Raw genomic sequence first — 26,544 nt, forward strand, 5'->3', positions numbered from 1 at the left:
AAGCTTGCAGCCACTTATTTCTCTCTCTCATTTTTCCAATGGCATTGTTAACCTTTGGAGAAAGATTGGAGCAATCTGCCACCAACTTGAGTGACATTGAGTCTCAAATTGACACCAATAATCATGTCCATGGCGAATCAGATATGGCAGACAATTAAACACTTGCTTTTCCACACCCGTGGTCTACACATAGGATAGAGGAAGGACTTCCCATGACTATACAGCACCTCAGCAGAGTGTTTTCCAGCTCTTTGGCAGCAGGGAAGTGATGATGGGCCATGGAATGAAGATAGAGCAAGGGTACACAGAATTGGGGATTGTGCTTAAGGTAGCCTGGCATTTCATTCGTGGACCTGGCATTTCTCCCTTTTGTCTCTCACTCTCGAATAACTCTAGAATGTAGCTACACATATTCTTGTTAGAATCCCTTTAAATTTAAATCTTTCCATTCACATGAGTGGGCCATCAACATTCCTAAACTATACAACTGTTTGGGAGACTTGTGAATGAGACTAAACAATCACAGCAAAGCCCACTTCCCTTACAGTCTACATCAGCTGTACCACCCTACAGGCGACATTCCCACCATCTCCAATCCTGCAAGTGGGTTCACTTGGTTAAAACTGCTGCCCAATGGACCAGCAAAGAGGAATTGGAATGAAATCGGTCTGGTGATTTGCTGACATCTAATAGATAGATGTCTGTTTCCTGACAGGTCATCAGCTGTGGTCATCACCATGGTAGCGTGGAAGTGTTTGTTAAAACTCTCTCACCTGTATTGAGAGAAGACCCTAGATAGGCTATTGGCTGAAGCCCTCCACACGAACACGTTACTGAATCTAGATATATCATTCTGCTGTGAATCTGGTTTCTGATTGCCAATTATTAAGTCAGAGCGATAAATAAGCAAAGTTCCTGTTTTGTAAAAAGAAACATGATAAAACAGCCTGATAGATTGTACTAGTGTGTATTTCTGAACACTTTCTGAAAAGGTAATGGAGTTGATATTCCAGAAGGATGTGATCGAATGAACTGCAAAGCCTTCTTTATCTGAAATTTATCTGAACTTTTGGTATGGAAGTAATACTTTATCACCAAACCTTTTTGTTGATTCCCAACTGTTTGCTTTATTGTAGAGTAAAACAGGAGCTCTGGAGGGTCCTGAAGTAGATGGATTTGTTAAGGATATGATGGAGTTGGTGAAGGTGAGTTTACAGCAAAGTGAATTAATATTTCATTTTTTAATAAAAATCTGTTTAAAACATATAGCTGCTCACATCAATCAAAATTTCAATTTCGATTCCTCACTGTTAGAGTATTGACAGTACAATAAAAAGGAAAGCAGCATTTCCTCCTTTCAGTACTTCTCTATTCCTTTATAAATCGGATAAAATAATAAATATTCATTCCTGAGGCATTTGAGAAAGATTATTCAAATTACACATCAAAATCTGATTTTTGAGAAACAGTTTCTTACGTTAGTTCTTGAAGAATTTAGTTTACCAGCAAGGTAAGGAGTTTTTTCACATTAGTTACCTAGTAATGTTTTACATTAGTTCACTAACAAGATTGGTACTTATTACGTTAATTCATCAACAAGATAAGTATATTAGTGCATAAGAAGGCCATCACAGAACACCAGGTTATAGTCCAATAGGTTTATTTGGAAACATTAGCTTTTGGAATGCTGTTCCTTCATCAGGTGGTTGTGGAGTATATACTATAGCATTGTAACCTGGTGTTCTGTGATTTTTAACTTTGCACCCTCCAGTCCAACACTGGCGTCTCCAAATCTAATATATTGTGCACTAACAAAAGTAGAACTAATCAGTTACTGGAGAAAGGGCACGTATGCAGTGAACACAAGTTACTACTTCTCCGGTGATTAGTCAGATAAATCTGCAGTGAGGTATTCCAAAGATCATCAAGCTTCAAACTCCACATTTCAGCATGTAGATAGATTTGCAATGCAGAGTGATGTCAATAGCATAGGTTAAATTTCCACACCAGCTAAGGTTGTCATGAAGATTATATCTTCTCAACCCATTCTGTAACCTGAGGCATGGTGACCCTCAGATTAACTTCACTGTTAGTCACCATCTTTCGGACAGAGCAACACCGTGGTCCCCTAGGGTGATGGTGACTTTAGCTTTTACAAATTTTGTTTTCAAAAATACCTTGAACAATATTAACTGAAATTTCATGAACTGACCTGATATAGCAACATAAGAGTGTATAGTTGCTTTTGTGCAAATCTCAGTGTCTTGAGATGAAAGCCTCAAACAATCAATACTTCATGACTTCAAAAGGGCCAAGCAACATTTCAAGGGTTTTGCAGGAAAGGAGGAAATGTTATTAATACTAAATTAACAACAATTTCATCGGCAGTTAACACACCAGTTATAAATGTGATAAGATGTACATTGGTGATACCAGACATTGTAGGTGCACTGTCATCTCACAAACTAGCAGTTCAAGAAAAAGGCACACCACCAGCCTCAGTTAAGGATGCTATAGCACTGGTCTTGTTAATGAATTTGTGCAATAAATATAGGCCTTGCTGGTTAACTAATAACAAATTCTGGCTTGAATTGTAAACAAATTGTAATGAATGCCGGCATTACAAGTTAACTAATGTAATAAATGCTTATGTTGCTAGTGTATTCAATCACTTCTTGTGACTAAGAAAGGAAGCAGCTGTCATCAGCTCTGAATATTGCATTCACCCACTCAGATTGGTTTAAAAAAAAACTTTATTCCATTTTAGAATTACTTCAACTTTAAATAATGTTTAAATTATAACTTGTGTCAACTTTGCAAAGTATTTTATTTGCCAGAATTCTCTTTTAAAGCTACAATATTTATAAGGAGTAAGAAGGGTCTGGATGAGACTTTAAAATGACTAAGGAACTTAGTGATGCGAAGATACTGCCGATCTCAGCCACAGGAGGCCATTGACAATCTGTGGCAGTCTTCTACCCACAACTTAACCAAAAGGAGTTCTGACAAAGAGTAACTGGATCTCAAACATTAAAGAGTAACTGGATCTCAAACGTTAATTCTGATTTCTCTCCACAGATGCTGCTGGACCTGCTGAGATTTTCCAGCAATTTCTGTTTTTGATTCTGATTTGCAGCGTCTGCAGTACTTTTGGGTTTTTAGTAACCAAATGGATAGCCTGGTGGGAGGGCAAATGTGTCGCTCTTTTCGGGAATATTCAGGATCTGGCTCTCTGTATATGTAGACTCTGCAAATAGTTCTCCACCGTCCCTACCAGTTTGATCCAACATAACTTGCAAAGATGATTAATTCTATTTTGGACAGTCAATCAAATTTTGAAAGGAGGTGGTGTGGCATGTGATCATCATCTATGAACTATGAACTAAAGGTTTGCTGTCAAATTTTCCTCTGAGAATACATGCACTAATCTGCTGCCATGATAAGGTGGAATCACATGTCTTCCGATATGGATTGCTGGATAAGTCTCATGCAACTTATCAAGCTTGTGAAGTAGGGAATTTCCCTTGGACTGAGCCCATCGATGCTGGCACAATTATACCAATTGACACAGGTTCACAAAGAACCTGAGTCAGCTAGAGAAAATGAATAACAATATTGCAAAAATGGCCTTCCGACATCTGAATCAATTTGCTAAAAGTTCCTTTTAAACTTACTGCCAAATTCAACACAACACTTAGCAACCTGGATAGTCATCATATCTGGTTAAAATTTGCTGTAAGCTTGATTGACGTAAAATAGTGTTGAAGTTATGCATTTTTTTTACAATAAGAGTACAAGGAACCCCCTGCCTGTTATGGATGGGAACCTCCTCAGCATACTAACAGAAGTGTGTGACTCATGCAAAAGGGATAAAGATATATAATTAAAGCGCTTATGAGGCATTGAAAACATGATAGCATTGTTACTCTTATAATAAACTCATCTTTTTACTTGTTTTGTTCAGTCGAGTATTACTGGAGTTGACCTGGACAAGTTCCGTGAAATTCTCTTACGCCACTGTGATGTAAACAAGGATGGAAAAATCCAGAAGTCAGAGCTTGCGCTCTGTCTTGGACTGAAATTAAACCAATGAGACAACCATGCAATGGAGTACTTCACACTGTCACAGAATGTAATCTTTCCTGTCAAACATTTAATATCACACTTATACAGGCAGCACTACCCACGATCATAGAAGCACCAAAGTATTACTAGTGTAAAAGGAGAGGGGGGTGTGATAAGTTAATTCTCCAAAAGGGCATTTCAAAACTTATATTAAAAAAAATTAATGGATCGGGGCTTTTGAAATTGCATGCAAAGGTTTGACTTTAGGCTTTCATTTCAACATTGATGTAAATCAAAAGATTACAGCAGACCATAATTGGAGTGTGGATATACAGAGATCAAACTCCATCCAAACATTTTCACATCTTAGATGTAAAGCACTGTCTGTGCATTTTGACAGAATGTTTATGTGAATTCAGTTGGCCTACTTGTGCAATTAAGAATAAAAGTAAGTGTGCACTCCCAAAAATAAATTCTTTGTGAAATATTAAGAATATTTTAAGAAAAGGTAAAGGACATATGCATCAGGCAGTGATATCCAGTAGTGCCTCTCAGAACATCAGTCATCCTACAGTCACAATACCAATTTGCACTCAGTAGAACATTAAGAAGCGTTTGATATGCTGCCAGTGAAAGCTACAGTTGTAGTCAGTCTGTTAGCATACCAATGGTGACTGCTGAATTTCTGCTTATTTCACTTGCAACTCATCTGACTTTACCAGAATAATTAATTGGAATATAATGTTCTGTTTTCATCAAGTAATTAGGGCAATTATTATAATTTTGCATTAAAATTTGCTGTTTGTTTTAACTGTCTCATCATATTACATTATTGCTATGAAATCTATGATATTGGAGAATAATAAACTATTATAGTGATAGTCAAATGGAGTTGATGCTTGGAAATATTTTAATTCATTTTCTTTGGCCTTATCTATGAAGAAAAACCATTTCTACAGATGAGAAAAGATATTCGTTAGCAACCTATACATATGCTGTCAAAACTCTAAAAGAACATCTGCAATGTGAGTGAGCACACTTGTGCAGTGAATCCTACCACTGGATTGGTGAAGGTGAAGTGAAAGTTCATGAAAGGTTTGCATAGCAAACGAGTTATTATGTCACTTAGCAGCAAAAGGGAGTTTGCATTGGTGCTGCCATTTTAGAGTTCCAAGACTGAGGTTAAGTGAACTCTGCACTCAATGACAGTGGGCATCTTCAGGGACAACTGACTCTCACCCTCAACAGGGAGAAACCAATCCAATCAAGTTGCAGTCAGTGACTGAAAAGCTGGCTGGCAGTCTTCTCTGCTTATCACTGAGTGTCATGTCACCAGAATCTGCCAGCCCATAGAGACTGGGATCCTTGGGGAGTTGGAGAGAGTTGCTAGAGGCTTGGACTGTGCAGCTATGAGGCCTTGCAATGACAAGTAGGGAGTAGTTTCTCTTAGGAGAGGGATCTTGGGGTGGCGAAGGGGAGCAAGGAAAGAGGTGTTCAGCAACACGCTGCTACCTGCCATCTGCCTCGAGAATGGGGCAAATGGAAGCCTCTCTCCCATCTCCAACCCAGTGTGCTCTGCCTGGAAAACAGCCCAAATCTCTCACCTACCAAAGGGCAGTTAATGGGGGCCAGTCATGAGTTGAGGCCCTCAGCAGCCAGGGCTTTAAATGATGACAAGGTTGAGAAGGTTGTCCATAGACCCCCTTGTCCAGAAATAAATGTTGCGATGAAAAGGTTGGGGGGAGGATGTTGTGGAGGGTGTGATTATCTGGAAGTGCCAGCCACAAATTAATAGCACTTTGTTCAACCTGCCCACATCACTAGGCAAGAGAAAATCCCATTCCTCTCTTAGCCTTTTCCAACTAATATGCTTTAAACAGCATAAAGACTACTTTTTTTTTAAAGAGATCATCAACCTTCAGATTACATACTGCTTGATTTATTCTGGACGGGGATGGGGGTGGAACCTTGCATGTGGTGTGCTGCTGCCTAGTCTCCTGGATGGGGAGTGGACTCAGCAAGTGCTCGCTCTGATAGTCCCATTGAACTGATTGGGGAGGGGTGGTGGTGGGGGGTGAGTGGGATGTGGGAAGCTTCATCAATGCTGCAGGTCCTTTACACACAAGTGTGTCTCTGCTCAGAAACAAACTCTGAAGACAGAGAGAGGGAGTAACACAGGCAGAGGGAGGAAAAAAGGAAACTTCAGAAAACTCTGAGCCCCAGAGGAGAAGCATTGAACCAATGGACCGAATAATTAATTATCTGAATGAAATAGTGCGTGCCCATCTTGTTCGGATAATCAAGGTTCCTTTGTATATGGTTAGAGCATTGGAGTGCATGCTGAAGACATCTGCACAAGTTAGTTTCTCTCAGACATGAATATCCCTGTAGGCATTTCTCATGACATGCAGCATGATTTGGAGAATGAACAAATGGTGCAGCACAGCTGAACAAGGTGCAGGTGGAGGAGGGGGTAAGGAGCTCATATCGACCCAGGTTATGCAGGAAGCAATTCTTTCATTGGAACTTTGTATATGAGACATCTTGACTGGGTCCAGGTTTGTTTTGCCAGTAGCTGTCAAAGCCTGTAACGATGAAATTTTGTACATCTGTCTCCACACAGATAGCAACTGGAAATATTTTGCAACAGCTTTGTTTGCCATTGAAATAAGATTGCATACAGTAGGTCACTGCGCTTTTAGTTCAAAACGAGGCGACTAAATTTCATTCTCACAGGGAGAGTTCAGCAGAGTAAGCATTCATTTTAACTGGCTTCACTATGGTTTAGGGTGTAATAGACAGCATAAATACTGCTTTGCGAGTACCAATTTCGACTTTGCACTATGTTGAAATTCACTCCCTTAATGTCTCACTGCTGTTTGAACAAAGGAATCAAATCATGCAGGTCATTGCATTTGAGTCACTCGGTGAACCACAGCAGGGGACAGTGCAGCAAACACAAACAAGATACCATGGATACAATGAAATCCAAGCTGCCATGAGAAAGGTATCAGAGCAGATCTTTGGGAGCTGAAGCACCTTTGTTGTCTGTACCACTCTAAAAGAGCATTATGTACTCAAGATTTGGTATCAAGATTCAAGATGCTGAACAACTGTCAGACCCTGAGTCACAATTACCATCAGCTATACAGTCAGCAGAAGTATGAAGAGGTTGAGGAAAATGAAGAAAGATGTATGCAAGGGAGAATCTCAACAGCCATTTTTCTCCCGTGTGGTCTGTGAAGAATTCGTTACTTTATCCCTGCATTTCCATCACAGTGCCCCTGTGGACACACAATGCAAAAAAAATGCCATTTTACATGCAAGTCATATGATGCAGAATTTTTCCTTTCCTAGTACTGTGATAGTCAAAACGTATGGTGCTGGAAAAGCATAGCCGATCAGACAGCATCCAAGGAACAGGAGAGTCCTCCCTCCCATTTATCTCTCAGCACGAAATGACATGTGGTATAGGAAATGACATCACCAACCCAAAGAAACCCAAATATATAAATAGAAAGCAGGCTACACCACCAGTGCTTCATCCAGAGGCTCACTGATGATATTACCTAGTATGGTGACAAAACGACTGACAACGAACCTTCCAGCTCAGTGAGCAAACGTACCTCCAGAACCTCAACCTCAGCTACAAATCTTCTCAAAACTCGTTTACTCTTCAGGTCCTGTTTACATTTTTCCACCTCACCTTTAACCTATACCCTCCAGTTTTGGATTCCCTCACCCCATGAAAAAGATCCTATCCATGCTCCTCATGATTTTATAAAGCTTTATAAAGTAAACTTTCAGCCTCTGATAAGCTCCAGCCTATTCACCCTCTCCCCATAACCCAAACCCTCCAGTCCTGGCAACATCCTTATAAATCTTTGCTGCATCCTCTCAAGTTTATCAACATTCTTCATTTACAAGGGCAAGCAGAATTGTATGCAGTATTCTAAATGTAGCCCCACCAATGTCCTCTACAGCCTCAACATCACATCCCAACTCCTATATTCCATGTTCTGACCAATGAAGGCGAGATTGCCAAATGCTACCTTCACCTTCCTGTCTACCTGCAAATTCCCTTTCAAGGGAATGTCCTCCTCATCTCTTTGTTTGACAACACTCTCCAGGGCCCTGCCATTAAATGTGAAAGTCCTGCCCTGATTTGCTTTTTCAAAATGAAGCACTTCATATTTATCTAAATTAAACTCCATCTGCCAGTCTTTGGCCCATTAGCCCATATGTTCAAGGTCCTGTTGTACACTGTGATAACCTTCTTCACTGTCACCTACACCACCTATTTTGATGACATCTGCAAACTTATTAACCAAAACCCCCTATATTCACATCCAAATCATTTATGTAAATGATGAAAAGCAAGAGACCAACACTGACCCTATGGCACACCACTGGCCACAGCCCTCCAGTCTGAAAAGCAACCCTCCACTACCACCCTCTGTCTCCTACCATCAAACCAATTTTGTATTCAATTGGCTAGCTCCCCCGGATCTGATTTTACCTAACCTTACTAACTAGTCCAGCATGAGGAACCTTGTTGAATGTTTTGCTGATATCCAAATAGACTGAATCTACCATTCTTCCTTCTTCAATCTTCTTAGTCACCTCTTAAACACACTCAGTCAGGTTAGTGAGACACAATTTCCTGTGCACAAAGCCATGTCGACTATCCCTAATCAGTCACTGCATTTCCAAATGCATGTAAATCCTGTCTCTCAGAATTCCTTCTAGCAACTTATCCATCACTGATGTAAGACCCACCGGTCTACAGTTCCCTGGCTTTTCCTTACAGCCTTTCTTAAACAATGGCACTACATTAGACAACCTCCAGTCTTCTGGCACCTTATCCACGGATGTTGATGATATAAATATCTCAACAAAGGGCCCGGCAATCTCTTCCCTAGCTTCCCACAAAGTTCTGAGAAGTAGCTGATCAGGTACTGGTGATTTATCAACCTCTACGTGTTTTAAGATCTCCAACATCTCCTCTTCTGGACAATGAACTCTTTTCATGACATCACTATTTATTTTTCCAAGTTCCCTGGTTTCTATATCTTTCTCCAAAGTAAATACTGACTTGAAATATTCATTTAGTGTCTCACCCATCTCTTGCAGTTGCACACAAACGGCCATGTTAATCTTTACAGGACCCTATTCTCTCCCAAATTACTCTTTTGCCCTTAATGTATTTATAGAATTTCATTGGATTCTCCTTAACTATATTTGCCAAAGATATCTCATGTTCTCTTTCTGCTGTCCTGATCTCCCTTAAGTATACTCCCACTGCCTTTAGACTCTTCTAGGGACTGACTCGATTCCTGCTGTCTATATCTGACATATATTTCCTTCTTATTCTGAACCAGAGCCTCAATTTCTCTAGGCATCTAGCATTCCCTACACCTACCAGCCTTGCCCTTTACACTAGCTGGAACATACTGTCTTTGAACTCTTGTTATCTCATTTTTAAAGGCTTTCCACTTCCAATCTACCTCTTTACTTGTGAACAACCTCCCTCAATCAACTTTTAAAAATTCCTGTCTAAATGGCCTTACTCAATTTAGAATTTTAACTTTTTGATCAGCTCTATCATTTCCATTACAATTTAAAACTGGAAGAATTATGATCACTTGCCCCAAAGTGCTCCCCCACTGACACCTCTGTCACTTGCTCTGCTTAATTTCCCAAGAGAAGGTCAAGTATTGCTCCTTTACTTGAAGGTACAGCCACATATTGAATAAGAAAGTTTTCTTGTGCACATCTAACAAATTCCTCTCCATCCAAGCCCTGAACACCAGGGCAGTCCCAGTCTATGTTTGGAAAGTTAAAATCCCCTACCATTACAACCCTATTATTCTTACAGATAGCTGAGATCTCCTTATGTATTTGCTTCTGAATTTCCTGTTGATTCCTGGAGTGGCCTAAAACAATCCCAACCAGTGATCAGCCCTTTTTTATTTTTCATTTCCACCCATATAACTTTACTGGATGATATCCAAGGAATGCTCTTCCTTAGTACAGCAATAATGTTATCCCTAACCAAGAACGTCACTTCCCTCCTCTCTTTACACCTTTTCCATCTTTCCTATAGCGTCTATACCCCGGAACATTAAGCTGCCAGTCCTGTTCATCCCTGAGCCATATTTCTGCAATCACTATGATATCCCAATTCCATCTTCCCAACCATGTCCTGAGTTCATCTGCTTTACCCGTCAGGCCTCTTGCATTGAAGTAAATACATTTTAATTTATCAGTCCTACCTTATTCTGTGCCAAGCTCTTGTCTGTCTTGACTATTTGACTTGCTCCCTTTCTCTACTGTACCAGCCTCGATTTGATTCCTACATGCCCCTTCCTAGTTTAAAGCCTCCCATAGAACTAGCAAATATCGGTCCCCTTCCAGTCAAAAGAGCGATCACAGTATAATGAAAAGAAAAAAAATTCCCTCACCTTATTATTATAGATTTACAATAAAAATTAAGATTTTGAAGTTACTCTTAGCTGATCAGACTAAAAAACCAAAGCTTACCCTCTTCTCCTATAGTTTCAGGCAGTGATTTAAATCAAAATCACTGAGTACTCTACTGTTGCACATGAAGCTGGATATTAGACCTCCCATGTCAGCTGTGAAACTGCACTGCTTTTTGTTGTTTCAGTGAAATCTAATCTCCAGAGCTCTTGTACAATTTCTCAGTCTGGCAGCTGTGAAACTAGACCTGTGAGCTGCTTCACAAAAAGCCAATCTCTGAGCCTTCTGCAATTCCCGAGTCTCCGAACTTCCTACACGGTCGCTCTCCCAGAACAATCTCTCCTTCCTCCCTTTGAAAGTATCTTTGTTTTTGATCTTTTTTAAAAAGTTCTCAAAACAATGCAAAAAAAAATCTGCCCCAAGGAAATGAGTAAATCCAGCTGAGCACTGAAAAAACCCTCAAAACCAAGAGTAGCTCTCATTGTTGCAATCCACGAAGTTCACTACTCCAGAATGCAGTGAAATCCAGGCCACTGAATACATATAAGAAAGAAACAGATTGGTTTTTAATTAACAATGGGTTGAAGGGTTATGGGGAGTGGACAGGAAAGTGGAGTTGAGGCTAAGATGATTCTATGAAATGGCAGAGCAGAATTAAGGGGCTGAATCATGTTCTGCGCCAGAACCTCCTGATCAAAAGCTATCGCGACTTGACTGAAACGTGCTGAAAACCATAGCAATCTTACTGGTTTTGCTAAAAAGCTCAGAGTCACCGCAGATGATGAGCCTGGAGATGCAGCCTGATCCAGTTCATGAATTGAATGTCTGTCCCTGAGTGCACTATGTCCTTGCCGTAGCATCCCAATCATAGGTACCACTGAAGTGCTTGTAAATGAATAGGAAATATGCCATGAAGGTTTATAGACAACGGCACATAGTGGATATAATCTCTGTGGATGTTGGTGCATGTGACTGGGGACCTGAGATGTTGCAGCTTGGTTTCCAGGAATGGGTTTGCCCCAACAAGGCCTTCACACACACAGGCATGCACACTTATATATCTCACATGAAACTTTGCTCGGGGGACTTAGAATCAGGGGATGTAGAGTCAGTATGGATAGAGCTGAGAAATTCTAAGTATAGAAAGACCCTCATGGGAGTTATCTACAGGCCCCCAAACAGTGGTCTGGATGTAGGGCGTAAGTTAAAAAGGAACTGAAATTGGCCTGTCGCAAAGATATTACTACAGTTGTTATGGGGGATTTCAACATGCAGGTAGACTGGGAAAATCAGGGTGGTACTGGACCCCAAGAAAAGGAGTTTGTGGAGTGCCTCTGAGATGGATTATTAGAACAGTTTGTGCTGGAGCCTACCAGGGAGAAGGCAATTCTGGATCTGGTATTGTGCAACGAACTGGATTTGATCAGGGACCTCGAAGTGAAGGAGCCATTAGGAGGTAGTGATCATAATACAATAAGCTTTCATCTGCAGTTTGAAAGGGAGAGGGTAGAATTGGAAGTGACAATATTTCAGTTGAATAAGGGGAGCTATGGAGCTATGAGGGAGGAGCTGGCCAAAGTTCAATGGTGCAATACCCTAGCAGGGATGGGTATTTCTGGGTATAATGCAGAAGATGCAGGATCAGTTCATTCCAAAAAGGAAGAAAGTTCCTAAGGGGAGGCAGGGGTGGCCATGGCTGACAAGGGAAGTTAAGGACCATACAAAGACAAAAGGGAAAAAGTATAACATAGCAAAGATGAATGGGAAATAGGAGGACTGGGAAGCTTTTAAAGAACAACAGAGGATAACTAAAAAGGAAATACGCAGAGAAAAAAATAAGGTACGAAGGTAAAGTGGCCAAAAATATAACGGAGGATAGTAAAAGCTTTTTTAGGTACGTGAAAAGAAAGAAAAAATGGTAAAGATTAAAATCGGGCCCGTGAAGACAGAAACGGGGTGAATATATTATAGGGAACAAAGAAATGGCAGAAGAATTGAATTGGTACTTCAGATCTGTGTTCACTGGGGAAGACACAAGCAATCTCCCAGAGGTAACAGTGACTGAAGGACCCGAACTGAAGGGCATTTATATTAGGCAGGAAATAGTGTTGGAGAGACTGTTAGGTCTGAAGGCTGATAAGTCCCCAGGACCTGATGGTCTGCATCCCAGGGTACTGAAGGAGGTGGCTCTAGAAATCATGGATGCATTGGTGATCATTTTCCAATGTTCTATAGAGTCAGGATCAGTTCCTGCAGATTGGAGGGTGGCTAATGTTGTCCCACTCTTTAAGAAAGGAGGGAAAGAGAAAACAGAGAATTATAGACCAGTTAGTCTGACCTCAGGGGTGGGAAAAATGCTGGAAACAATTATAAAGGACAAAATTACATCTGGATAGCAGTAATTGGATAGGTCAGAGTCAGCATGAATTTATGAATGGGAAATTATGCTTGACTAATCTTCTGGAATTTTTTGAGGATATAACTCTGAAGATAGACAAGGGAGATCCAATGGATGTAGTATACCTGGACTTTCAGAAAGCCTTTGATAAAGTCCCACATAGGAGGTTAGTGAGCAAAATTAGGGCACATGGTTTTGGGGGCAAAATACTGACTTGGATTGAAAATTGGTTGGCTGACAGGAAATAAAGAGCAGTGACATACGGCTCCCTTTCGGAATGGCAGGCGGTGACCAGTGGGGTACCTAAGGGATCAGTGCTGGGACTGCAGCTTTTTACAATGTACATTAGTGATATAGATGAAGGTATTAAAAGTAATATTAGCAGATTTACTGATGACACAAAGCTGGGTGGCAGGGTGAAATGTGAGAAGGATGTTAGGAGAATACAGGGTGACCTGGACAGGTAGGTGAGTGGACGGATGCATGGCAGATGCAGTTTAATGTGGATAAATGTGTGGTTATCCACTTTGGTGGCAAGGACAGGAAGGCAGATTACTACCTAAATGGAGTCAAGTTAGGTAAAGGGGCAGTACAAAGAGATCTGGGTGTTCTTGTACACCAGTCAATGAAAGCAAGCATGCAGGTACAGCAGCTAGTGAAGAAAGCTAATAGCATGCTGGCCTTCATAACAAGAGGAATTGAGTATAGAAGCAAAGAGGTCCTGGTGAGACCACACCTGGAATATTGTGCGCAGTTTTGGTCTCCAAATTTGAGGAAAGACATTCTGGCTATTGAGGGAGTGCAGCGTAGGTTCACAAGGAGGTCAATTCCCAGAATGGCGGGATTACCTTACACTGAAAGATTGCAGTGACTGGGCTTGTATACCCTTGAGTTTAGAAGGCTCAGAGGGGATCTGTTTGAGACGTATAAGATTATTAAAGGATTGGACACTCTGGAGGCAGGAAGCATGTTTCCGCTGATGAGTGAGTCACGAACCAGAGGGCACAGTTTAAAAATAAGGGGTAGACCACTTAGAACAGAGTTGAGGAGAAACGTCTTCACCCAGAGAGTGGTGGGTGTATGGAATGTTCTGCCCCAGAGGGCAGTGGAGGCCCAGTTTCTGGATACTTGGATAGAGGATAGTGGAATCAAGGGTTATGGGGATAGGGCAGGAACAGGATATGGATTGAGGATGATCAGCCATGATCATAATGAATGGTGGTGCTGGCTCAAAGGGCAGCATGGCCTATTCCTGCACCTATTGTCTATTGTCTATTTTGGGTTTTCACATTCAGATGCCAAGTGAAAGTGATATGTTTCCTAAACCAAAAGACATGGGAGAAACTGTTCTGGCTCGCCCAGCTATTTTTGGTGGAATTAGACAAAGGCCAGCCTATTCTTTGTCAAATGTGCATGTTTTACATGTTTATTTGTGAGATACAGTAAGGGTTTAGAGGAATATGGGCCAAGTGCTGGCAAATGGGACTAGATTAGGTTGGGATATCTGGTCGGCATGGACGAGTTGGACCAAAGGGTCTGTTTCCATGCTGTACATCTCTATGACTGTATGTAGTGTCACTAATCGGGCCTACAATTTTCACCTGCCTTTCTGTTTAACAGCTAGCTGAATAACTTACAACTTGGTGTGGGAGTAGAGTTTCATATAACCAGACCAGGTATGGGGAACAAGGGCAAAATTTACAGAAGTCTTGTCCCCTCAATTGTATCGAAGAGTCAAGCAGATCACCCAGGATGTCATTTGTGAATTTGATGATGAACTATTTCCGTCCTGTGTTGGGGTGGGAACATGAATGAAGGTCCAGGAATGGTGTGAATGGGTTTGGAAGGTAACCTTTATAACAACTTTGAAAAGTTAGAAATGAGATGACAGTTTGCAAGGACAGAGTTGAGCCAGGGCAACAAGTTCAGAGAGGAGACGTGAAGAGTTAAGATGAATGTTTTCTCATATGAATGTGCAACCGCATATCGGCAAGAACTCTGATTTCTTTCCACAGATGCTGCCAGACCTGCCAAGCTTTTTCAGCAATTTCTATTTTTGGGTCAACAACATATTTCATGTCTAACAAAAAAAAGGCCTGCATATATGATTTTTTATCACACCTCACATTTTCTGTAATCAATTAAATATCTTTGAAGTATATTCATTGTTAGAACATTTGCAATGCAACAGTGAACCTATACCCAAAAGATTCCAAAATACTAATGAGATATTGAACAGGTTATCGGTTTCAGCTTTTCTGGTAAACGGTGAATTGAGGCTTTAACAGTTAAAAAGAGAGCATATTGAATATATATTTAATTCAGAACTGTATGGACAGAAAGGAGACATGAACCATTTAGTCAAACAGAGTCATAACCACAATAATGTATGTAAAAGTAGAAACTTGATCCTTACAGAGAAAGTGTTGCTGTAAATGGGAAAATGGGAATGTTTTCAATTTCAGGACATTGTCACTGGATGTGGGAACAGCAGGTGCTTGATTATCCTTACAGCATAAAACATTTATCTTACTGACGACTGGTTCAGTTTTCTAATGAGAAATTGTTACTGTAATAGTCTCGTATGGTTTATGGTCACATGACAAATTCTATACTGGAAACTGTATAAGAATGTAAAAAAACTCTTTGTTCATTAAACCGTCTCTCTCTCTCGAGCTAAATCTTTATATACATATGGTGGAGTAAAACCTATGCATTCTTTGGACCCCCAATTGTCTCCATGTTGAGTGTCACTTGCAACAATACAATACTCCCTTCTTTATTTGAATTGTATCATGAGGTCTGTTATTTCCACCTGAGAAAGTTCTGTTTAATAGTTTCTTACGAGTGACAACCATATCTGGCAGAATGATGCTCCCTCAATACAGCACTGAAGTGTCAGCATAGATCATGTGCTCAAATCTCAGGAGCAGGGTTAAAAATCCAGCCTTCTGATGGATCACTGGGAAAATCTGAAGGAATATAGTCACTCCCATGTAGGTGGGGCAGCTGAGATAGAAATTTTATTTGCTATTAAATGTCTCTGTTAACTTTTGTACTTCTGGTTGGGGGAATAGAACAACAAAAATGTTGGTGTAACTCAAGAGATTGGAGTGTAGGGACCAGAATCTGTGAGCTGCCCATTGGGTAACACAGCACCCATCTCAGTTGCAATTTGACTGATTCGACTATGTGTTGTAGATGGGAGGATGGTTGCCCTGTTTGCCCTTCAGGATGCTCCTCTCCAGAGGATAAAAGGGCATCATGTCAGCAAGAGGTAGAGGCCAATTTCAATGGTGCGTTCAAAACTCCCATTACCTAGAGAAAGAAATGGAAAGGATTAACCCACAATAAGCGAATTCTATTTACTGGCACAAAGCCAGTGTACACATGTACATTGCTTCTTTTAGGTTTACTTAACTCATTTTGTATTCAGATTGCTTTTTGTTTTGATGTTTTACAGTTCTGCAGCTGTCAGTTTTAGTTTACTTTGAAATAATGCATGCCCATTGTGCAGAACTGGGATGTGCTACCATTGGAGATCTTCTTAATATAAATAGATAATCTACAAAACAAGCTCCACAATAACGCTGAGACCAACAGAGTTACCTCACTGGCTTTGTTTCTCAGAAATGGTAATGACTGCATAAAATAAATTAAAATCATCCTAAAAAGAATGAAAGATTGATTAAAAAATACATTTCCATAAGAAGGAAATGGTTAGAATGTAGAATTATACACTACATTATTTAAATTGAACCTGTAAATTGTTTTAAAAGGCTTTAGATACTTAATGAAAGGAATATTGAAAAGTGGGCAGAACAAGGAGGAGCATCAAGTTAGAATAACTGGCGTATGTGGATCCAAACACTAATGCATATTTCAATTCTATAATAGATTGAAATTTATTATTATCTGTATTTGTGAAAATGCAGTGAAATTAGTATAAGTCACCAAAAACAGTGCCATTTACTATTTTATGTTTCCAATGATTAGACTTCTTTTCCAGCTGCTACATTGGGCTGAATCTTATGTTCTTTTGCCTAAGTCCAAGTTGCATCTTAGCACTTGTAATAGATATTCGAGCTAAATAATTTCAGCAGCAAACTTTCATAAGTTTATTTATTCTTATACACATGCTTGGAAATAAATGCAATGTCATCCACCCCTGATCTCCTACACATACATACAAAGTAGGTACAGAGAAAAGTTTTGCACCTCTACACATAATAATTATCTCAGTCTTCCCCATGGCATGCCTTGTTCCTTAAATGGTTTTGTTGACTTAAACCTGAACTGAGGACCTTGTAAAGTGAAGGTTTAACAGCAGTTTGTGAGATTTCTTGAAGTTTAATAGTTAGGATTTGAATTCACAGCTGAACTTTGAACTGGATCAGGTCATAAACACAGAACTGCTGAATGTTCCGCAGAATGTTCCAAAGTGTGATTCACAAACTAGCTGAACTGATCTTTCAATGGCTTTGGTGGAATTGTCAGCTAATAGTTTCTAGTTGATCTTTCAAATAAAGATATTATGGCCATCACTGTATGAAAATTTTCACAAGTTGTGATTTTTTTTAAAAAAGGATTTGTGTTCATACTGCATTATGGATTCTGTGAAGTCACATAAACATATGAAGTAGGAACAGAAGTATACCATTTGGCCCCTTGAACCTGCACCATTGTTCATAAAATACAAGGCTGCGATAGACAGATTTTTAATCAGTCAGGGAATTAATGGTTCTGGATAAAAGGCAAGAAATTGGAGTTGAGGAATACTAGATCACTATGATCTTATGAACAATGGAATCTTATAGAGAAGATAAGAACATAAGAAATAGGGGCAGGAGGACGCCATTGGGTTCCTCAAGCCTGCCCTTCCATTAAACAAGATCATAGTAGATCTGCCTCAGGTCTCAATTCATCTTTAATGCTGGTCCATCAAAGCCATCAACTCTCTGATATTTCAGAAATCTATTTACCTCCACTTTATGTAAGTTCAGTGATCTAGCCTCCACGACTCTTTGAGATAGAGATTTTCAGACATTCAATAGCCTTTTGAAAAAGAAATTCCTTTGCATCTCTATTTTAAGTAAGTGTCTCCTCAAGGGTGTCTGGACTAGAAACTTAATTCTACTTCTCTCTCTACAAATGCTGTTGTACCTACTAAGTTTCTCCAGCACTTTGTTTGTCTTCCAGATTTTCAGCATCTACAGTTCTTTATTTTTATCATTTCTTAAATACAGGGACAAAGACTCTATACAACACTCCAGGTGTAGCCTCACCAATGCCTTGTATAGTTATAACGAGACTCCCTTGTTTTTAAACTTCAAGTCTCCAACAATAAATGCCACTTGCCTTCGTATGAAAGACCAATGCTTAAGGAGGGATATAATTGCATTAGGAGCAGTCAGAGAAGATTCATAAAATTGATTCCTGGGATGAAGGGACTGTCATAAGAGGAAGGGTTGAGCAGGTTGGACTGTGTTCATTGGAGTTTAGGAAAATGAGAGAGAGGTGATCCTTTAAAGCAAAGATGATTCTGGCAGGTTGGATACTGAGATAGTTTTTCCTTTCATGGGGTAACCTACAGCAAGATGACACTGTTTTTTCAAAAAGGTTTCCCGATTACGATGAGGAGAAATTTCTTCTCTCAGATTCAGAGAACCATTAGTCATTGGATTCTCAGTAGAAGCTGAATCGTTGAATAGATGAGGCAGGCAGGACTTTGACCAACAAACGAGTGAAGAGTTATGGGGGCCAGGTAGATCATACTCAGAGCAGCAATGATCTTGTTGAATGGTGAGGCAGTTTTGACGGGCCAAATGGCCTACTCCTGTTCCTATTTCATAATTTTTTATGTCAACACCTGCACCCTTATTTAAAATCAATAATAAGATCTTGAGAATGTTGCTCAATTTCTACATCTGGGAGCCTCTTCTGAACAAAGGTAGAGTTCATCATCTCTTCTAATATGCGAGCTCATTTTTTGGCTGACTATGGGAAAGTGAATTTTACAGACCAAAATTTCAAACATGAGACTAAGTCAAAGTTTACGGGTTAGCAGTGCTTCTCTATGCTTCAAGATAGCAGGGACCTCAAAGCCCTGAAAAAACACCAGCTGCAATGTAGTTAAAAAATTCTCCATAATCTGCTGAGTTGGATAGAATCAGGTGAGGTAACTCACCCCAGGCATTGGCAGATATAACACTATCCAAAACATATAATTCTGTACTTCAGCTAAAAGGGTAAGTTCCATCTACTGAAAGGCCCAGACACTGCTGAACTGGTGAGATTGCTGCCAAGTCCCAGTCTCTGCTTTTCGCTCGCTGACTAATCAAATTTCAGGATGGGCAATGATCCGATATCCCAGAGTCAAAGCATATTCAGTACCTTTCCATGTGTTTTGTTTTTTACCATCTTAGTTCTTTGAATTCATTCATCACTGCCTGTTATGTATTGTCCTTCTGGAGAAAGCAACTCGCCTATCAAACTAGTTAAATCCTTAATATTTTATACGCTTCAGGGAATACATCGCTTAACTTAATCTCCAGTGAATTCACTTGAGCTAAATTCCTTCATCCCAGGAACTGGATACCACTGTTCCCTCTCCAAAGACTGTGTATCCTCAGAAAGTTGAATACAGTGCTCCAAATGAGGTATGACTAGTGCTGTGCTATAATTGCAATACAACCTCTTTGCTCTTATAACAGAAACCCCTTGGGATGAGGCTCAGCATCTCATTAGGTTTTAATGTTATACTTGTCAATCTTGTTTAGAGTTTCCTTCTACTCAGAGAGAAAAAAAATTAACTTGGATCTTGTAACAAAACATCACTGTAAGAAATCTATGACAGATATCTAATTACTTAACACAACGAGTATCATGAAGACTCAAACTGCCCTAACAGCACTCAGCCATTGGCAATTCTTAAATTCCAATTAGTTGTGCCTAAGGTAACAAAGGGCGAGAGACACACACAAATGAACCTTTTAATAGAATGGCTTTGTTATGGTGAGTAGTTTATCCACCTCATTATTAAAGGATAAATGTCAAGCTATTAAATTGCCTACCATATATTACTTTATATTATTATTAAGTATTAATATATATTAACCTTTTTAATTGCACACTAATTATACCAGGCACCTGAACATTGTATTTGCCAGAAACAAAAAACAGAAATTGCTGAAAAAACTCAGCAGATCTGGCAGGATCTGTGGAGAGAAAGCTGAATTAGCATTCCGATTCAAGTGATCCTTCTTCAGAAATATCAGTAGATGAGAAAAGGTGGTTAACATGCTGATGGTAAGGGTTGCGGGTTTGAGAAGGAGATTGTGGGAAATGTAAGTGAACAGATGGAGTCAGAGCCTGGAGAGAGATAGATAGGTAGACAAAGGGATGGATAATGGTAAGCCAGGGAGAAAGAAAATTTAATAATGGAGACAATAAGTAGGTGTAAACAGGTTGGCTGTGTTGAAAGCAGCCTATGTCATGACAGGACCACAGGTGCAGGGATAGATTAAGGTCTTGGAAGGAGGTATTCAGGTTATAAAATCATTGAACCTGATATTGAGTCCTGAAGGCTGCAGCGTTCCCAAGTGGAAAATGAGATGCTGTCCTTCCAGCTTGCACTGAGATTTGCTGGAGCACTGCAGCAGGCCTGAGAAGGACATGTTGGCCATGGAGCACAGTGGTGTATTGAAATGGAAGGCAACTCAAAGCTCAGGACCATTTTCGCAGATAGAACATAGATGTTCAACAAAGCGGTTGCCCAGTCTGTCTTTCATCTCCACAATGTAGGGGAGACCACACTGGTGTGCAGCGCATACAGTAGACTAGACTGAGTGAAGTGCAGATGAATCACTGCTTTACCTGGAAGGTGTGTTCGGGCCTTGGATAGTGAGGAAGCAATTGCTTGGGAAGGTACAGGGATGTGTAGGGAATGGAGGAGGAGTGGACCATGGAATCCCAGAACAAATGATTCCTGAAAAATGCTGGCAAGGGATGGGAGAGGAATATGTGTCTGGTGGTGGATCTTGTAGATGTGGATGCTGACCTGTCGAAAATGAGCACCTAGGGGGCCTCTAAGTGTTGTGGAAGTGAAGAGAAGTGATAAGGACAAAGGTGTGGGAAATTGGTCCGATCTGTCTGTGTGCCCTGTCAACAATGGTAGGGGGAGACCTCGATTGAGGAAAGTGGTGGCCATTTCTGAGGCCTCCCCTATGGAAGGTAACATCATCAGACAACGATGGAGAAAGTGGAAGAGTGGAGTTTTTTAAGTTCATTCATGGGATGTGGGGGGTCACTGGCTGGCCAGTATTTATTACCTATCCCTTGAGAAGGTGGTGGTGAGCTGTCTTCGTGAACCTTGTAGCCCATCTACTTCAGTAGAGTCACATTGCCATTAGGGAAAAAATTCCAGGATTTTGACTGAGTGACATTGAAGGAATGGTGTTATATTTCCAAGTAAGGATGGTGAATGGCTTGGAGGGGAACTTGCTGCTGGTCGATTTCCCATGTATCTGCTGTCCTTATCCTTCTAGATTGAAGTGGTCATGGGTTTGAAAAGTGCTGTCCACAGATCTTTGGTGAATTTCTGCTGTGCTTCTTGTAGATAGTACATACCGCTGCTACTGAGTGTCAGCAACAGAGGATGTGAATATTTGTAGATTAGACTTAGATTAGACTTACAGATTAGACTTACAGTGTGGAAACAGGCCCTTCGGCCCAACAAGTCCACACCGACCCGCCGAAGTGCAACCCACCCATACCCCTACATTTACCCCTTACCTAACACTATGGGCAATTTAGCATGGCCAATTCACCTGACCCGCACATCTTTGTGACTGTGGGAGGAAACCGGAGCACCCGGAGGAAACCCACGCAGACACGGGGAGAACATGCAAACTCCACACAGTCAGTCGCCTGAGTCGGGAATTGAACCCGGGTCTACAGGCGCTGTGAGGCAGCAGTGCTAACCACTGTGCCACCGTGCCGCCCACGCTGATGTGGTGCCAATCAAGCAGGGTCCTTTGTCCTGGTGTCAAGTTTCTTGAGTGTTATTAGAACTGTACCCATCCAGCCAAGTTGGGAGTATTCCATCATACTCCTGACTTGTGCCTTGTAGATGGTGGATAGGCTTTAGGGAGTCAGGAGGTGAGTTACTTGCTACAGTTTTCCTAATCTCCAACCTGCTCTTGTAGCCATTGTGGTAAGTCCAGTTGATTTTTTTGGTCCATGGTAACTCCAACAAAGTCGAGAGTGGAGGATTCAGTGATGGTAACACCATTGAATGTCAAGAGGCGGTGGTTAGTTTGTCCCTTATTGGATATGGTCATTGTCTTTACTGGAAGCATTGGCATGAGGACATATAGTCCAGGTATCCTAGCATGTGACCTGATGGTATAAATGTCTTAGCCTGCACCTTGCTTCATGACACGCTGAAGAATGCAAGCTACTGTTTACATCCAAATTACTCAACTTTAGCCCAGACATGCACGTGCCTGTGATTATAATGTAAGTAGATACGAAGAACTATAAGAAAGTTCTATTGAATCATTCAGTACTATATTCTTATATTTCAAGAGTTAACATAAGTATCATGTATATATACCCGACTGAAGGTTAAAAAATTGTTGCATCTATGGCAGATCAGTTGCTATGGGTTAACAGTGGAGGCTTCATGCTTATAAAAAAACAATTCCCATATAACGCATCAAACATTTTAAATTTAAATTATGGATTGAATAGATTCCTGACCAAATATGTGACTTTCCTACATTAGTTTCCTCTGACATTCTTTGACATTAGTCCAAGCTAATGTGCAGGGAGAACTGAATCCATCCCAGAATAGCAGTTTAGCTCTTACATTGATTTGCACAATAATTCAAACAAAACATTGGGCACGATCTTACAGGATTCTGAGCACATGGACTATGGGTTAGACGTGCAGCAAAACTGGGCAAAAAAGAATACAGTGGGATAGTCTCACTGCACCTTTTATGATTTTCATAAGCAGTGTAGTGAGATCCTTGTGCAACTAATTTACCCTTACAGCTGGCTAGCTTGTATTGCAGTTAAGCAGTCCATAGTCTCGAGGTTGCACACCTTGCTGAACAGCAGTGTGCTACCGTCAATATCATATTTGCTCTATGCACCAATAGCTTACCCAGAAAAAAAAGCCATGGCCTGTGCAGCAAGCAGGCAGCCTTGCTTCTGACATTTAGGGAAGTAGTTCTCAATGAAATCCTTGAAGGTAGTCATCAGGCTGGCATCTCAGCACAGCAAATCAAACAGCAGACTCCCCCAATGATTCAGGGGATTGGTCATGGTCAGGCGTCCAGTCGGGGGTCTTGGTCAGGGGATCCATGCCTCTGCAAGTCCAGGAAGTGAGCCATGGTAAATCCATTAGCGCTGTAGAGACCAGTCTGAGTGGGGTAGGGCTAATGCAGTCAAGAAGATCCATAGACACCTGTTAAAGGTCTGGGCACTTCTGGTCAGGGGCTGCCTGATCATGTTGGTCAAGGGGTTGATCCAGGGTCAGTCTGTCTGAACCATCATCAAGATCTGAGGGGGAAGGGGACAGAGAGCTGGGAGGGGCTGCTGGTAATTAAAATAGCAACTGCAAATACAGCTCTGTGCCCCTGGTCTTACCTTTGAGACTGGGGGACTGTAAACCTCACTGTCCAAGAGATAGGAGGGATTACTTTCAATTACACTGTTCCAATAATACCTGAAATTACCAGGGAAATTCTTCTTGCATTTGCTTTCCCAGTCTGGATCAAGGTTTCAAGGTCATTAATCATACTAGCAGAGAATGTAACTTACACTGATCTTCGTTGATGACTTTTTATCTAGCGTCGTTCAATTTTGGCTGTACAAGAGATGTGGTCTTCTTCAGGGAGACAACTTTTATCAGCAAGTTAATTCTTTCTGGGCAGCCCATATATCCTTTCGTGGTCTCCACATATTCTTTGCTGGATCTTGTAACAATATTTTCTTTTTATAGCATACCTTGTTACATGTTCTATCTCCAGTCTAAGCTGAGTTTTGAAAGCTGTCACTTCAACTTTGTAACCCGTTTTCTAAATCCTAACATTGTCTATTCAGCTGCAAAGTACGCACATGGGTGCTGGAGGCTGGTTTATTGCAGACTTTCTTTATCTTAATCTTACCCTCCTGAACCTCCTTAGAGAATCCATCAAAAACAGACATGTAATCTCCATCAATCTACTACCAATCTTTTGCTCCACCTGCTCCAGTTTCCACAATCAAATTTTCTAGCAACTGCTGTCCGGTATACCAGAAAGGCACTGGTTAACTTAAGAATTAAACAACACACATTCAGTTGCAATATACGACTGTCGACTCCTCAGCTTCTCAACATAAGGCCTTGAACCTCTGAGATATCCTACTTGACTCAGTGCACTGAAGCAGCTTCTGGACAAGGAGGACCTCTGCTCCTCCTTGTGCAATTCTATGAAGTCCCTGATTGCTGACACCACAGGGTTATCTCCTGCCTGAACCTGAGTAGGTGCCTGGTCTCCCCTATGCTTCCAAGTGACAGTGGCCTGGATCACTTCTGCCTTGGCCAGCTGTGAAGCTGTCACAGTGAGATCTCACTCCCTATCTCAATAGTTCCCACTGAGGTGTCAGTATCTGGCCTGGTGAGGGGTGCAGGAGATGGCCTTGCTGATGCTTCCTCTGAGACCTCCATACCCTTGTTCTCAGAGGTCACGTGTGGGCCTTGTGATGGATCCACACATTTTGATGCAGAGGTTGAGACTGGGCTTGCGGAAGCTGCAAGGCAAAAGAGAGAGAAGCCATCCTGGCATGACTGGCCATTCCTCCTGGAGATGGCACTGACCTGAGTGGCAACCTCAGACCAGATTTGCCCTCATCTAATGGTCTTGCAGGAAGTGGAGAGCCATCCTCTGCACCACCCTGTCCACCAGGACCCTGTCAATAAATGTGGATGCACCCTTAAGCAGGGCAGCTTCAGAATGTCAATGCTTGTCTGGGTGCACCACGCCATTTTAAATATGGTACGGGCACAAGGGCAACCAGTCTTTGGCTGATATCATTGTGTGGTGATTTGTTCCAGGGGCAGTATGAAGTCAGATGGAACATAAATCGAACCTGAGGGACACCACAGGGGCATGAAAAGCATTTACTTTGGCAAATTATGGTAACAAGGCAAGAGCTTGCCCTCAAGAGAACATCATGGTGATAAAGCTCCAAAAACCATGACACACCTTCAACTCAGCCAAGAAAACTTAAGACTTAACCCACTGCCCTTCATAGCAAAATTGGATTGTTTTATCCTTATTGTTGATTTTCTTTAGGGTTTTCCTTTAGATGCTTTTAAACCACATTCCAGGAAACAGAAGTTCATAGAATATATAAAACAGAATCAATCCATTCTCCAAATCAATCCGTCAACATTCATTGTTCTAAAGTTAAATAGAGTTTGTTGTTGTGATCAGTTAGCTAATCAGTCAGGACTGACTGCAATTATTAGACTGGAGCATGTTGAGTTCAGTCAGAGTATAAAACAGGGTTGGAACACCCTAGTTGTGTGGTAAAACCATACAGTTGTGACAAATGGTGATATTGGTCCAGCTTGGTGTGGATGACCAGCATGAGTGAACATTTCTTCTTTTAATCTTTTCTTCTTTTCTGCAATTTGCTTCTTATGGAAAGATTTTCAAACTCCCCAACAATTCTGTACCAAAGCTGGTATTGATCCATTCTCAAGACCCCTTAGAGTCATAGAGATGTACAGCATGGAAACAGACCTTTCAGTTGAACTTGTCCATGCCGACCAGATATCCCAACCCGATCTAGTCCCATTTGCCAGCACCCGGCCCATATCCCTCTAAATCCTTCCTATTCATAAACCCATCCAGATGCTTTTTAAATGTTGTAATTGTACCAGCCTCCACCACATCCTCTGGCAGCTCATTCCACAAACACACCAACATCTTGTGTGAACAACTTGCCCCTTAGGTCCCTCTTATATCTTTCCCCTCTCAACCTAAACCAATGCCCTCTAGTTCTGGACTCCTCCACCCTAGGGAAAATACCTTGACTACTTATTCTATCCATCCCCCTCATGATTTTATAAACCGCTATAAGGTCACCCCTCAGCCTCCGACACTCCAGGGAAAACAGCTCAAGGGAAAACAGCCAAGCAGTTCGATACACTTTGCCTATCAGTCCTGTCTGATTATTATCTTCAGGACAGTTTTCCCCATTATATCGTTATATATTCCCCATGGCTATTCAATGTCCCTATATGTTAGGATCCACAGTGTTCATTTCCAGCTGTTATTTATGCCCCATGTTCAGGATTATTCCTAAAGCCTATGTAAACATTGTTTTCAATGGTTATCATGAGGTGGAGGTGCCAGTGTTGGACTGGGTTGGGTAAAGTTAAAATTCACACAATACCAGGTTATAGTCCAACAGGTTAGTTTGGAAGTACAATCCTTCAGAGCACTGCTCCTTCATCAGGCAATGGTTATCAGTTTCATTGCACTAATCTCTTATCAGATACTGAACCATAGGCTGATTCACTAAAGTAACCTCTACGC

The 26,544-nt window shown here is 41.1% G+C and overlaps 1 protein-coding gene across 1 annotated transcript in view; it reads left to right on the forward strand.

Moving 5' to 3' along the window:
- Nucleotides 1-4,952, forward strand: part of scgn (secretagogin, EF-hand calcium binding protein) — a 60,238-nt gene extending 55,286 nt beyond the window's left edge. The window contains exons 10-11 of the mRNA XM_060850012.1: nucleotides 1,137-1,205; nucleotides 3,965-4,952. Of these exons, the coding sequence (XP_060705995.1) occupies nucleotides 1,137-1,205; nucleotides 3,965-4,093 (198 nt within the window). The 3' untranslated portion in view covers nucleotides 4,094-4,952. The remainder of the gene's footprint in view (nucleotides 1-1,136; nucleotides 1,206-3,964) is intronic.
- Nucleotides 4,953-26,544: the final 21,592 nt, after the last annotated feature.

This window comes from Hemiscyllium ocellatum, chromosome 34, assembly GCF_020745735.1.
Source record: "Hemiscyllium ocellatum isolate sHemOce1 chromosome 34, sHemOce1.pat.X.cur, whole genome shotgun sequence".
Taxonomy (NCBI): Eukaryota; Metazoa; Chordata; class Chondrichthyes; order Orectolobiformes; family Hemiscylliidae; genus Hemiscyllium; species Hemiscyllium ocellatum.